Raw genomic sequence first — 14627 nt, 5'->3', positions numbered from 1 at the left:
AAAAAAATTTCTTAGAAATAAATGAGAACAGAGATACAACATATCAAAATCTCTGTGATCATATGAAGGCAGTTCTAAGAGGAAAGTTTATACGATTAAGCACCTACATTAAAAAAATAGAAAGATTATATATATATAATGTTGCTCCTCAAGGCCCTCAAAAAATAAAAGAAGAACAAGCTAATTCCAAAATTAGTAGAAAGCAGAAAATAATTAAGATTGGAGCCAAAATTAGTGAAATTGAGAATAAAACGACAATACAAAGGATAAATGCAATCAAGAATTGATTCTTTAAAATGATAATCTAAATTGATAAACCCTTTATGTGTACCTATAAAGCTACAATTAAAAATTCTATAAGTAAATGGAAGGAAGACCAGTAGAGTATCAGAAGGAAAACAGGAGAAGAAAGCAGGGAAGGGTAAGAGGAAGTACTGAGGACTGAGGTGGGTCCATTTATATTCTGTGCATGTATGATTATGTCAAAATGAATTGCAATGTTATGTATAACTACAATGTAGTAATAACATCATTTTAAAAACAAAATATTGTAAAACAGCAAGTTGGTAAAGCTAAAATACAATAAGGGGTTCCATAAAAGAAAATATAAACTGTGCATTAAGATTCATCTATATCACAGAAAACCATTCCTGAACGGTCAATGATGAAATACATTCTAGTAACTTTATTTACTTTTCAAGTTACTGGCACCTGGTCCGAATTACAAATCAGATATGAGACAGTATATCAAGGTGGCCTCAGTATTCTCCACAGTAACATTAAAGGCCAAGACATTAAGGAAAGTGTGAGCAAATTCATATCCAGCCAAGATGTCTTCTAAAGAGTTTTAATCAGATAAAAGAACACTATGCTATCTTTTGAGATCATCTTAAGGAAAGTGCTAGAAGACAACTTCAGCTTACCCCATTAAGACTAGCAAATTACAGTGAAAGGGCTGATGATAAGCAGTGAATATATTTTCCAGTAAAAGAAAAAATAAAACAAAAATGTAAATTAAAGTGTCAAAGTAGATTAGAAATGTCATATTCCCTAAATGTAAGAATAATATGAGAAACAAATGGAAGGACTAGGGGAAATGAATCAGAGAGGAAAAGTCAGTCCATTCAAGACAAAAACCAAAGGCTGTGTTTTTTTTTAATATTGGCAAATGCAGAATATAGATAAATGTCTTTAACAATAGGGAAGATGACATTAAGTAAAACAATAATATCAACTAATATTATAGAGCGGAAAAAAGAAAGTATATGATGAAATAAAATACTTCTTTTTATTCCTCAAATAAAGTGTTGATATTCTTTATATAAAGTTATAACTATAAAGGTAACCATTGGAACAAAACCTAAATATTAGTTTAAAAGCAAATAAAAGTATATGATAAACAAGACAGAAGACTATAAGATGTGTATGTTGGATAGGGTGTAGGGAGACAGGAGAGTGAAGGAAGGAGAGAGAGAAGGGGGTAAGAGAGAGAGAGAGAGAGAGAGAGAGAGAGAGAGAGAGAGAGAGAGAGAACTAAAAGAAAGTACTCTAGAAAGGTTTTGAATGAAAGGATAATTAAGGCATAAGGCATAGCAAGCAAATGTAAATACCAAATAAATAAAAGTAAACTAGTAAAGAAAGAAAGTACAGAGAGGAAGAAAAAGAAGTTAAAAATGAATAAAAATGCAGAGTTCATCATTTTAAAATCATCAAAATTATAATTCTGCCCTCAAGCATTAAATAACACCCAAAACACGGCTCTACATAGTGATGCACAAAGGCACAGAGCACTGAAGTTCAAGAATCAAACTCCATAGGAAAGAGACAGCAACATCCAAGTAATGGGGGCCATAACACTAACACAGATCAATACGGCATAAATTAAAGATAGATTCTAAGAAAGCACAATTATCACAAATTAAATTTCCAACCTTAAAAATAGCAAATTATAAATTCTTGTCAGTGCCTATGAATCAATCACAAAAGTAGATTATATACGAGTTGAACAAAAAAAAATGCCATAATACAAAGTGGAAATAATAAAGATAATGTTTTTAACTGCAATGTAAGACTGAGGATTTAGCAACTGAATTTCACAATTTAATATGATGCAACTATTTTGATTCTGTTAATCTGATAGGTAAAAAAATATGCTCTCATGGAATAGTTTAATTTTAATATTACTTACCATCAGCAAACTGACTCATTTTACATATGTTTGAAAGTTCATGAGAATTTCCATTTGGAAGTGAAAAGAAGATTGAATCAAAGAGAAAATAGAAACTCATACTACAAATATCTAGAAAATAATAAACTTTTAACTGCATCAGTATGGGTCACAGTTAAATCACTAATCAAAAGAAAAGTCATCTTCTTAGATAACCACATAAATTTAAGGGAAAAGCACTAAAATTATTCATTAACAATTAGTCTCAAGTTATAAAGAAACAGCATAATATATTGAAAGAATGTAAAATAAAAGGATAAAGACAAAGGAAACAATGAAAAGAAAAAAAGAAACAAGGAAATCTAACAGTGCTCTTTGAGAAAAATAAAAATAAAACAAGAGTAAAATAATTTATGTACATAATGAATTTTAGAAATGAAAGAAGAATATGTAAAACCCAAGTAACCACAGGAAAAGAGGGAAGGAAATTGGAGAAGGTGGGACAATGGAGAATGGGAAAGAATTCCACTTTTTACTTCATTCACTCTCTGAAATATTAATACTTGCAAGAGGTTCATGTTTAAAGCAACCTGATTAGCTCCACCCACTCCTGCCCTGGGCAGAGATTCTGAGGAGGCCCTTTGATGCTTGCCCTGTGAGAATCCCTAGCATGTTGTAATGCTGCCATGGGCCAGGGGGGCAGGGCTGTCACCAGAGGCCCAACCCATCTGGTCAACAGATCTTGGGCTTTCAGCCTCCAAAACTGTGAGCTAAGGACACCTCTTTTACATCACTCAGCCCCAGGTATTTTTAGAACAACAGAAAATGGACTAATACAATATTAAGTATTTTTTCTATTTTTCCATGCTAGATAATAATTTATTTATAAAACTAACAATAAAAAGAACATATTAGGGATGGGGTTGTGGCTCAGCGGTAGAGTACTCTCCTAGCACATGCAAGGACCTGGGTTCGATCCTCAGCACCACACAAAAATAAATAAATAAAATAAAGGTATTGTGTCCAACTACAACTAAAAAATCAAAAAATATATTTAAAAAAAAAGAACATATTAAAGTCAGGGGTATCTAAGTGGCCTCAGAAATAAGATTATCCTATTATCATGGGAGCATGAACCAAACTAATATGTTCCAGAATTTTCTTTGTATTTATCTCTATTCTGAAACTTACATAACAGCAATATTCCACTGATTAGAAAAATTAAACTCTTCTATGTATTTAAGCTTTTTAAAAGGATACTCTGATCTCCATAATCATTTAATTGTCACCACTTCTTTTTCTGCAGCTGGCACCTCCTTGATTTACACTTAAATAACCCTTGCTACTCGTGTTTCATCTGTTGCTTGCTTCTATTAGTACCATCCAGCAAGTTCAAAGACACAAAAGTGATGAGCAAGTTGAATCAAAACTGTACAACAGGAAGAACCACATAGAGACACTGGCTCTTGTTCTTGTCAGTCAGGATGCCAGACTTTGATTTAAATGTGAGGTGGTGACAAATTTCATTCCCCACTTCCCACCTCATCTCTGCTCATTCCTCTCCTCCTGCCTCTCTCCCTTCACCCCATCACCATCAATCCTGGGGGAGCCCAGAACCGGGCTGGAGGATGGCTATAGACAGATCAGACTTCTGTGCCTGGCCTCTTGCTTCCTTAAGCGCTACCTTTACCCTTCTCATCTCCTTCAGAAAAATGAGAGAGCAGATTTCTACTCTTTCCACTGCTTGTCAGTTCTGTCCTCCATGGCCTTCCTCAATACAGCCGCTGTTTGTTGTGATTTGTGACTTGGATGGGAAGGGGAGGTTGGGAGAAAGGAGAGCAAGGAGCATTGGCGCTTATTTTAGGCAGCATGCAGCTATGTATGGAAGTATGTGCACTCCCCCAGCAATAAGCAAAGGGGAACCTGGATGCTCTTTCTCTAATGTTCCTACTTTTTGTAACATACTCGGGAGGGTCAGGGAGAAGGAAGGATGCCCACATGCATCCAGACCTCTAAATATAAAACCATCCAAAGCCATCAAATCAATCCTGACTTTCTGCATCAGAAGTTGGAAGAACTTTCTGACAGAGCTGCCCAAAACAGAACAGGCTGCCACTGGGAGCATCCAGTCTGCTCAAAGCACCTCCGGTGGTCCTTTCACAAGTCTGGGCTTCTCTCAAGCAAGATGATTTGCTGTGTACTACAAGCTAATCAGGTTGCAAATCAGCAATCAACATCCCATTCAAGGGGAGGAGATGGAAATTCAAAACTGTCAAATCACTGGCCCAAGATCCTGCAACCAGCAAGTACAAAGCTGGAAACCAAAGGTTTTTTTGTTGGGTGGGAGAGCCCTGGTTCTCTCATCATTCCAAGTCTGACACTCTAAAGGGACTCCAGAAGCTCAAAAAAGATCATACAACCTTAAAAAGCAACACTCACTCCCAGGGTCCAACATTTGTAAAGAGGCAGATTTAAGAACTGTAATTCAGACTCCTTGTCAAGGGATTCTCCTATATTTGGTTTGTTGGGTGAAGGCCTGAAACCAGTCAGGATTAACCCACTCTTGCCACTCCCAGGACCTATGCAAACAGTTTTTCTCCCTTTCTTGTCTCTTTTAGAGTTATGAACCCATGTTACCTACTGTGTTAAGCAATGAGTTTCCTAAGCTCAAGAATTGTGTATTACTCATCTCTGCATTTCCCCAGCACCTAGAAAAATGCATGTCTACAGTGAATATGAGGGAGAAAAAATGTCTTTTGAACAAATGAATGGAGGAATAAGTATACAAGTGAATGAAGGCACTGAAATAATATATCAGAGGCAGAGCGTGTGGTGATTCTAAATAAGGGTGTTTAGGGATTTGGTGAGGATTATTCTTCATCCCATAGAGAACTGTACAATTAGCATCTCTGGTCCTCAGGCACTAAATATATATTGCCCTGTTGTGACCATAGATACTGTCACAAATGTCCACACCTCAGGTTAAGAAGTGTAGCTGAATCTGAGCTCTGATAGGGAAACAAGAAAATGTGCCAGACTTTCCAACACAGTGAAGTGAAATGGCAGCCACTCTTGCCTGTTGGTCCAGAGTCCTTCACAAAGTGCTTAAAATGAAAGGGCCCTAAGTGCATCAGAAAATTGGAATGAAAGCCATATAGATGCCATGAGACCTGAGGACAGATAACTTACATGAGTCTCAATTGCTTCAGCTGTGCTTATAAATTTCTAACAGGAAAGATGAGATGCCAGTGTTTGGAAATGTGATACTATTTTAAGGGAGGGGTTACTGTTGCTGCTGTGGGGCACAGAGAAACTGAATAAAGGATTCCCTGAGTCTTTAACAAGACATGTCCTCCTCCACTTCCTCCCTCTGTAGCAGAAAGACAAGTTCATGAGGAGGGTAGGCTTGAAGGAGTGAAGGGCTACAAAGTTAAAGAGCATATTTCTTCTACTTCCTATCAATTATCTGGTGTTTAGGTCCCACTCAGTGGAACAGGACAGAGTCTGGGTAGGGAAAGGGGGCTTCTAATATCTCTTGGGGGTACCAGGAATTGAACTTCTAGGAACAATGGATATGGACAAATAGGAAAGAGGTGTTTACTAAGGTTTCTGGAAGTAAAGCGCAAGGTTAAGAAATAAAATGGATATTACAAAAGGTCCTCTCGTGTGCCTGCTGTGGAGCAAGCTGATTTTTTTTTAAAGCAGGAATCCAACATTGTGAGCATGATTCTTGGTAAACCCTTTATTCTCCACTCCCCCCAAGACATATCCAAGTCCAGATGCTGGGACTCTGGGAGCTATCGTTCACTCAGAACCCAAAAATTCAATTTCTCCTTCTCTTAGACCCAAATCCAGAATGCTGTAAGTTGAAGGAATAAAAAAGCTGTGGTAGAAATAATAGGCACATTTTGAAAGAAATATTCTTTTTTTCGTAGAAAAGAATTCTAGAGTATTGCTGTGGATTTTGTTTTCTGAAAACCTTCTGAGTGGACTTGCTCTTTGAGGCAATAGATTAACATTTGAAATCCTTTATATTCATGAAGTATGATATAGTTCCAATCAGAAATTGTCCTTATCAATTATTGTGTGTCAATTTAAAAAAAACTGTCCTTATAATAACCACCCATGGATCATGGGACTGATGAGAACATTAAATTTCACAAAGTTCTGCTCCCTATTCAACTCTACAGTATCAACCTAATAATTATCAACGCTGGCCTCTCAAAACTGTGGGTCTTTGGGTTAATGATAGATATTACATGAAGAGAGAGAAAGCTCTGTAAGCTCTGGGTTCAAGGAAGCTGAGGAATTTTTAAATAGATGGGACTTTGTAATCATGGATAAACTGCTAAGTTTCTGTCTATGAGCCAGTTCCTGTACTTGTTGAAGTCTCCTCTCAACTATTCAAGAACACAATTTCCCCACCTCTTTTATTACTTTCAGTTTTCCCTCTCACTGAACTATCTGCATTTTAAATACCTTTGAAATGGTAAAGACTCTAAACCATTAGCATCCTACATGTTTCTCTAAAGAGCACATCTTCTGTTCAAACTGCCCTCCATCCTCTGCCTGTTATAGAAAAACTCCTGAGAGCTATCTGGATGCAGGCTCCCATTCTACTTCTCCAAGTCTCTTATGTGGACTTCAGTCTGGTTGTCATGCTCACTACATCAGTGAAGCTGTTCTCAGTGAAGTACCCGGTGGTGCACCTACCTACCTCTGAAGCTACCCGCCAATTGCCCCCCTTCATCTTTTTTACCCAGGAGTCACATTCTTGAACTCTCCCCCTTACTGGAGTCACTCCTCTGGTTGGCCTCCAGGACTCCATAAGCTTTCCTCCTACCTCAGTCTCCTTTCCTCCCTGACCTTTTTTGTGGTGGCAGTGGGGGACGCCATTGGTCTTGGCCCTCTTTGTGTCTCTGGCTATGCTCCCCTCTGATGGTAAGGCCATCTAATCTGAATTTTAAATACCTTTGAAATGGTAAAGACTCTAAACCAATACCTCCAACTGGATCTAGCCAGCCTCCTAAAGAAATCTCTTTTTTAGGGCTGGGGTTGTGACTCGGTGGTATGTGTGTGGCCCTGGGCTCAATCCTCAGCACCACATAAAATAAATAAATAAAATAAAGATATTGTGTCCAACTACAACTAAAAAGTAAATATTTTTTAACAAAGAAATCTCTTTTTAACATTTCTCTATGTTTCTAAAACCAATTAAGTGTGTATAATTGAGCCTGTATTCTTTTACTCTAAGCCTTCTCTACCCACAGTTGTTTACTTCCAAAGTTAAAGATAATTCCAATGATCCAGTTACTCGAACCAAAATAGGGGATTCTTCCTTGACACCTATCATCAAATCTTTTGGCAGACCTGTTGGTTCTGCTTCCAGAATGCAACCAGAATTGATCACTGAATCGCACAACTTTGTCTGCCACTACTCTGAACCAGGTCACAGTCATCTTTCACCTGGGTCATTGCATCAGCCTCCCATGTAATTTCTGTGCTCTCACAGCTACACAGCGTCTCCATACAACAGCATGAACAAGCTTTTTTTTTTTTTTTTTTGATTTGAAAACATCACTTATGTTCAAAACCCTTCCATGATCCATTGCACTCAGATCACCTGCACCCACACAATCTGTGATCAGCTCTTTGACTTTCCTTTCTTGCCTTCATGCACTCTTTCACGAATCTACATACACCAGACCACCCCTGCCCCAGAGCCTTTACACTGCTGTTTCTCTGCCATAGAACACACTTTCCCCTGTGTTTCTGTACTCCTTCAAGTCTACTTAAATATTTCCCTCCAGCCAGAGTCTACCCCAGCATAACTCCAGCTCTGCTTCCTTATTAATCTGAGCCCCCCATTCTACTCCTCCCTAACATGATGGTATTTATTGCCCTTAACATCCAATACAGTTTTCTTCCTTATTGTATTTGTAGAGTAGACACTCTACAAATGCTTCCCTGAACTATAAGTGACAATAGAGCATGGATTTTCACCTGTTACTTGCACTGATTCACCCCAAGGCTAGTCACTGACAAATAGCACATTAAGTGTTATATATTTTAAAATTAAAGAATATGTATCTAATTCAATAATTAACAGAAAACCAGTCAAATATTTCAACAAGTGTGGTATATGGTCCAAAATGTGTTTCAGACTTTTTACTCAGGTGGCTGAGTTCCAGACCCATCTCAGACTGCATCTCAATCGTGGCAGGCATGCTAAGCCTCCAGAAACACAGATGTTCTGAGACCAGACATACAGGAAGAAGAGGCTTCAAGGCTTTAAATCGTTCAGAGAAGTAAAATGCTTGTTTGCCTTTTTCAAACAAGTAAAACAAATACTTCTGAGGAGTTATGTTGTGTTATCCCAGTGAGCAGACTAAGAGAAGTAATTGCATGACATCAGAGTCCTACCTAGACATTTCACAAACTCCAGTTTCAAGCATGGAAGTTTCTCATATATAATAATTTGTCTTCAAAGGGTGAGGGAAAAAAGTATATCTTGTCTTTATCTATCTCATCAAAGCCTCCTTCCCAACCCTCTTGCTGTACTTGAGAACTAGCACCATGAATGGTAGGTAGGATTATTCAGTCTACCTCAGGGATTTCATCCACATCTTTACTGGAGTGTATGTCACTCTTCCCAGGGTACATACCCTGTTTCAGGGAGGACAAAGCCAATCCCCAGCCACTTCCTGTGGACCAGACTGGAGAGGATTTGCATCTTCCCATCCACATAAGCATGATGTCCCCTCTTCCCTGGGTGGCAATCATTTGGAGATGGAAGGAGACTGTCTGATGGGCTTTTCACTTTTCTAAAAGTTGCCGTTTTAAAAATTGCATTATAAAGCATTGATTTATCCAAGCATCTAACAAAGGCCACTATTTCTCAGATTTCTTAGGTATTTGAGTTGTTAGGAAGCATCTGTGCAAAAACAGGAGTATACTGGTTTCTGCTGAGGTTGTCACCTCCCAGAAAAATACTATAAGAGCATACTTTGCAAAGTTAAAAATGCTTAAAACTATCATTGCTTTGATAAAAAAGAAAAGTTTTTGTTTCACAAAGAAGGAGATTAAGAGGCTTACCAATGATTTGTCTAATGAGGAAGTCCCTGAGGGAAAATGACAGCTTGGTTTCTTTCTTCCAACCCAGTATTCTCTCCACCACACTAGGATAAGCACCCTCAGGCAGATTTTAATCTTACCTCCAAGAGATGGTTCTTCCTGTAACACTAAGTGTTCTCCAAAAATGTATAAATGAGAGGAGGAAGGACAGGAAGGAAAAGCAGGGGGATCATGAACTAAAATTGAACTCCATGCATGTATGATTTTGTTGGGATGAGCCTAAATACTATATATAAGTATAATGCTTTAATTTTTTTAAATTTTTTTCAGTTGTTGATGGACCTTTATTTTATTTATTTATTTTTATGTGGTGCTGAAACTCCAAGCCAGCGCCTCACACATGCTAAGCAAGCTCTGTACCACTGAGCCACAGCCCCAGGCCAATGCTTTAATTTAAAAAAAAAAAAAAAGGCAGGCCAGGCACAGTAGTAGGCACCTATAATCCCAGCAACTTGGGAGGCTGAGGCAAGAGGATCGCAAGTTCAAAGCCAGCCTCAGCAAAAGCAAGACACTAAGCAACTCAGTGAGACCCTGTCTTTAAATAAAATACAAAATACAGTTGGGGATATGGCTCAGTGGTCAAGTGCCTCTGAGTTCAATCCCTCGTGCACCCCCCCTCAAAAAAGAGAATATACAATCAAAAAATTATATTGATAACCTATTGTGTATGGTGCGTTGTGTTAGAAAGGAGAGAGTAAGACATCAAGTCACCTGTCCTTAAAAAGACAGGACCACCACCACCTGGACAGGGAGTCAACTTCTGCATGGCGACCCAAGGCTCTGTCCCCATCAGGGGTGGGATGCAGGTGAGCTGTTACCTATAGAGCCTCACTGGAAGACAAGTGTCTGTCCCTGTTCTCATAACTAACATCACACTCAAGCCTGTCCCTTTAATAATCTCACATTCAGCCACTCACTTTCTACTGAACTTTCAAGAAAGCTCAGAAGATGGAGTCATCAAAGCCACCTCCGGGAGGTGACAACCTCAGCAGAACGTGGTATCATCAGAGCCAGCCAGGGATTACAAAGGACTCAAAGCCTGTGTTATGCAGGTCCACTTGTGGGAGCAGGATGCTTATGAGAACATCATTCATCATGCAGAGAGGAAGGAATCCAGGCTGAGCCTGCAGCACTATGGCTCCCCCCTTCAACACCTTTTCATGACAGCCCTTTCATGGTCTAACCCCACTCCTATGTCTACACTCAAGTTCAGTGAGCCATAGATGACCACAGCCTCCATTTCATGCTGCAAACACACCCTGCCTGTCCTGTCCTTCCTACAACCTGCTTTTGTGACAGCCAATTTGTCATTCTAGTCCTCTAGATGGTCCAGCTGTTCCAGGCTTTAGACTAGATTTCCTGTTTTCTCTCTTCCTATGGACAGCTCCAGTCAAAACACACTATCTAAATTTAAATAATTACTTCCTGCACTCCTAAGCCACCAACCTAGGCCTCTGGAACCCTCACTGGCCTATTTTTTAAAGATTTGTCCCAACAAAGAAATCTTCCTCTGTTTCCCCAAATGAAGACAAGCAGCGCCTGGAGCCAGACATGCACAGCTCTTATAAATATTGTTCATTAAATATATTCTATGGACATTTAAAACTATAGGTGCCTGATATCAAATTAAAATTCCACTTGATCACATCAAGTTGTCCCTTGGAATCCTCAGGGAATTGATTCTAGGATACCCGGCAGATTCCAGAATCCACAGATGCTCAGGTCTGCACTATAAAATAGTGCAGTATTACATAAAACTTACACAATCTTCCATGTACTTTAAATCATCTCTACTTGTCTTACCAAATATGATGACTATATGTCACTTCATTCACAAGAATTCAGCATATAGTACGGTGCATGCCTAATTAAAATTTTGCTTTTTGGAACTTTCTGGAATTTTCTATTCAAAGATTTTCAGTCTGCAGTTGGTTGAATCTGTGGCTGCAAAGGGCTAACTATCTTACCCATCATATTTCTACATAAATAGCTCAAGTATATTAAAAAAACAGCCTTAAGAAAGTAATAGGGAAAAGTGGATTTAAAAAAGAAAACTCTTTGAGATGACTATAGAAAAGCTTAAGGATCTTTTTCTCTATTTTGTTTTCCAAATGCAAAATTCCTCTCCCTGCAGGTAGACACTGGAGGAAAGTTTGGCTTGACTATAGCTACTTACAGGTCACTGGTGTGGCATGGGTAGGGGGCTGCCTGTGTCTGAGTGGTCGGCTCCAGGGCTTCCTGGCCAGTCTGTACTTCAATGATGGCTCTTTCAATCATGTCTTGCAGTGGGACAAAGATGTAGTTATATTTGAACCCATCAGCTGGTAAACTCTGAGGATGGAACTTCCAAGAAGGGTTTTTTATCATATCTGTTCTCATGCTGTGTAAGACGCTGGTCCGAATTGTATATGTGACATGGGGTGGCAATTTGAGAGATGTCGATCTGATTCTCCTGCGGACTAAGGAACTGTTGAATATGACACCTAGTGGCAGAAAAGGAAAAATAAATCATCATCACAACTTAGGTAGGGGCATGCAAGTGTCACACTGCTCAGACTGGAAGACTGGTGGATTGTGGGCCTCCTACGCCTACAGGAAGAGACTCTAACCCCAGGAAGGCAAAATCAAGGCTCAGTTCCACAAGCAATGTGTGGTAAACTTGATCCAAGACCTGACTCCCAGGCCAACGTACCTTTTTATCTTTATTAATAAAACCATGCTATGGTAACATAAGATAGTATTTTATTTGAGGGAGGATTTGAAAAATTGTGTGAGCCTTCTCAAGTAACCAGTCCTTCCTTTCTTCAAGTGGCAGATGCATCTGGAGGCACAGAATCCACCTCTGAGGTTATGTAGCATTCATAACTCAAGTATATGGATTCTGTCTTATGTCACATGGGTTCTTTACATTTTATGCAAAACCCTATTATGAGATAAATTTTGTTCTCCCAAAATTTATGTTGAAGTCCTAACCCCCAGGACTCCAGAATGTGACCACATTTGGAGACAGCATCTTGAGAGGAATTATCAAGATAAAATGAGACCTATAGGGTGGGCCCGAGTTCAATATAACATTGTCTTTATGAAAAGGGGAAACCTGGACACAGAGACAACATAGAGGGAAGATTATATAAAGCTATAGAAGAAGATAACCATCTACAAGCCAATGAAAGACATTTACAGAAGATCTGTCCCTCACGATCTTCAAAAGGACCTAATGAATGTCTTTTTGAAAATTTTTTTTAATTTATTATTTTTTATTTATCCTACTTAGTTATGCAAGACAGCAGAATGCATTTCAATTCATCGTACACAAACGGAGTGCAACATTTCCATTCTCTGGTTGTCTTGATCTTAGATTTCCAGCTTCCAGAACAAATTTTTATTGCTTATGTCACCCAAGCTATAATACTTTACCATGGTGGTCCCAGCAAAAAATATAAAACCTCATGAAAATAAATACATAATTGGAGGCTGGAGATGTAGCTCAGTGGTTCAGTGTGAACTTAGCTTGTACAAAGCCCTGGGATCAACCCCCAGCACCAAAATTAATAAAAATAATAATAACTTTTGGTTCAAAAAGAATAGAAAAGGATATATTATACTTAACTTGAATAGGTACACATATAATAATGGAATCTAACTGACCACTGTCTTTTTTCTCCCCCAGCCAGGATATCAAGATACTATGTTAAAAATAAAGACTATAGAGGAAATTAAAGCATAACTTCAGTCAGGAAAAATGTGACCACAAAATAATGTAAAAAAAAAAATAGTAAAAACAGATACATCAAGTCGCATTCTCTTCAGGATGCTGAAAATGTCATTGGTTATTATGGCATGAAGCCCAGCTTTCCATTAACTCGATGTATATATGTTTCTGCTTATTTATGTTTTATCTGGAAAAGACCCCTTTTCTTTTAGAGCCAACATAAGGTAACATTAAGGAAAAATATGCAAAATGACCACCTTGGAGAGGCAGTGCCCTTGTGAACATATTTGCTCCTGACTTACTGGCCAAGAAGTTGTTTTTCTTCATGAGTTCATGGGCTTTAGTTTCCAGGATGTCAGCTGACTTCACAGCCTGGAATCGATCCAATACCACGCAAGAAGAGAGATTCACCAAGATTTGGCCCAAGAAACGGAAGCGTCCAGCCCCTGCATGGTTAAACATCTTGTCTAGCATCCCTCCTGAGGAGAAAGTAAACAGAATACCACACGTCAACTTCTGTTTCACCTCAGTCCTTACTGTTCATATATAGGGGATTGCAAAAACAAAGTTGAAAATGAATATGAATTCCTTCATTCAAAATTTATCAAAAGAGTGAAATTTTGTTCATATGCAAAATTTGTTACTTGTTTGCCAACTGTAAATTCTACTTTTTATATAAGTTATCTATAATGCTAATGCATCTAAATATAAAGGAAAAAAAAGTTGATGAACAAAGGGTAAGATTACATCCCAAGGAAATTTGTGAAAGTGAGAACCAGACAAAATAAACAAAGACGGAAAGGTCTATGAAGAGTAGGGTGAAAATCTTTCAGTTCCAACTTGGATCAAGTAACTCTAAAAAGTATGACTCCTCTGAAGCAGCAGGTATTTTGTGAAAGTCACTTTATGGTATTAATTTTACAGAAAAAAAATTATCAATGAGTATTGGCACTGAGGAAACGCAGTCCTCCTACACCCTCTGTCTTAGATTGTACATTGGAAATGAAATACACCAAGAGATTTGCATTAGCAACATCTTGGCTCTAGAAGCTGAACATTAAACATTTTCAGGGAAAAATGCTGAGGTGTCTTGTTTTTTTATTTTTTTGTTTTTTGGGGGGAAGGATGGATTTTTTGCTTTTGTGTGTGTGTTTTCACTCGGTTTCAGAAAGTACTTGGAAAAAAAGGAACCTAAAGAAAGAATATAGACTAGAAACAGTATAGAAAGAGACAGGTGCAGTGGCGCACACCTGTAACTCCAGCAGCTAGGGAGTCTGAGGTAGGAGGATTATGAGTTCAAAGCCAGCCTCTGAAAAGCAAGCCACTAAGCAACTCAGTGAGACCCTGTCTCTAAATAAAATACAAAATAGGGCTGGGGATGTAGTTCAATGGTCAAGTGTCTTGAGTTCAATGCCCAGTACACTCCATCCCCCCAAAAAGAGTATAGAATGAATACACAGAACACACCTGGGGAGGGAAAGCATCCTGAGAGATCATAGAACACATGAGAACACATGAGTGGCTGGGTAAGAACAGAACTGTCTGAGGCCCTGCTAGCAGATGATGCATCATAGCCCCAAGTCATAGGCCACTATACAGAGGGCATATGTGTCT

The 14627-nt window shown here is 38.6% G+C and overlaps 1 protein-coding gene across 1 annotated transcript in view; it reads right to left on the bottom strand.

The window, feature by feature from the left end:
- Abca13 (ATP binding cassette subfamily A member 13) overlaps nt 1-14627 on the bottom strand; it is a 441561-nt gene that overhangs the window by 263258 nt on the left and 163676 nt on the right. The window contains exons 30-31 of the mRNA XM_077796801.1: nt 13316-13492; nt 11478-11784 (exon numbers count right to left, since the gene is read on the bottom strand). Coding sequence (XP_077652927.1) covers nt 11478-11784; nt 13316-13492 — 484 coding nt within the window. The remainder of the gene's footprint in view (nt 1-11477; nt 11785-13315; nt 13493-14627) is intronic.

The sequence above is a fragment of the Urocitellus parryii genome, chromosome 3 (genome assembly GCF_045843805.1).
Source record: "Urocitellus parryii isolate mUroPar1 chromosome 3, mUroPar1.hap1, whole genome shotgun sequence".
Lineage (NCBI taxonomy): Eukaryota > Metazoa > Chordata > Mammalia > Rodentia > Sciuridae > Urocitellus > Urocitellus parryii.
This window is presented reverse-complemented; position numbering and strand designations above follow the sequence as displayed.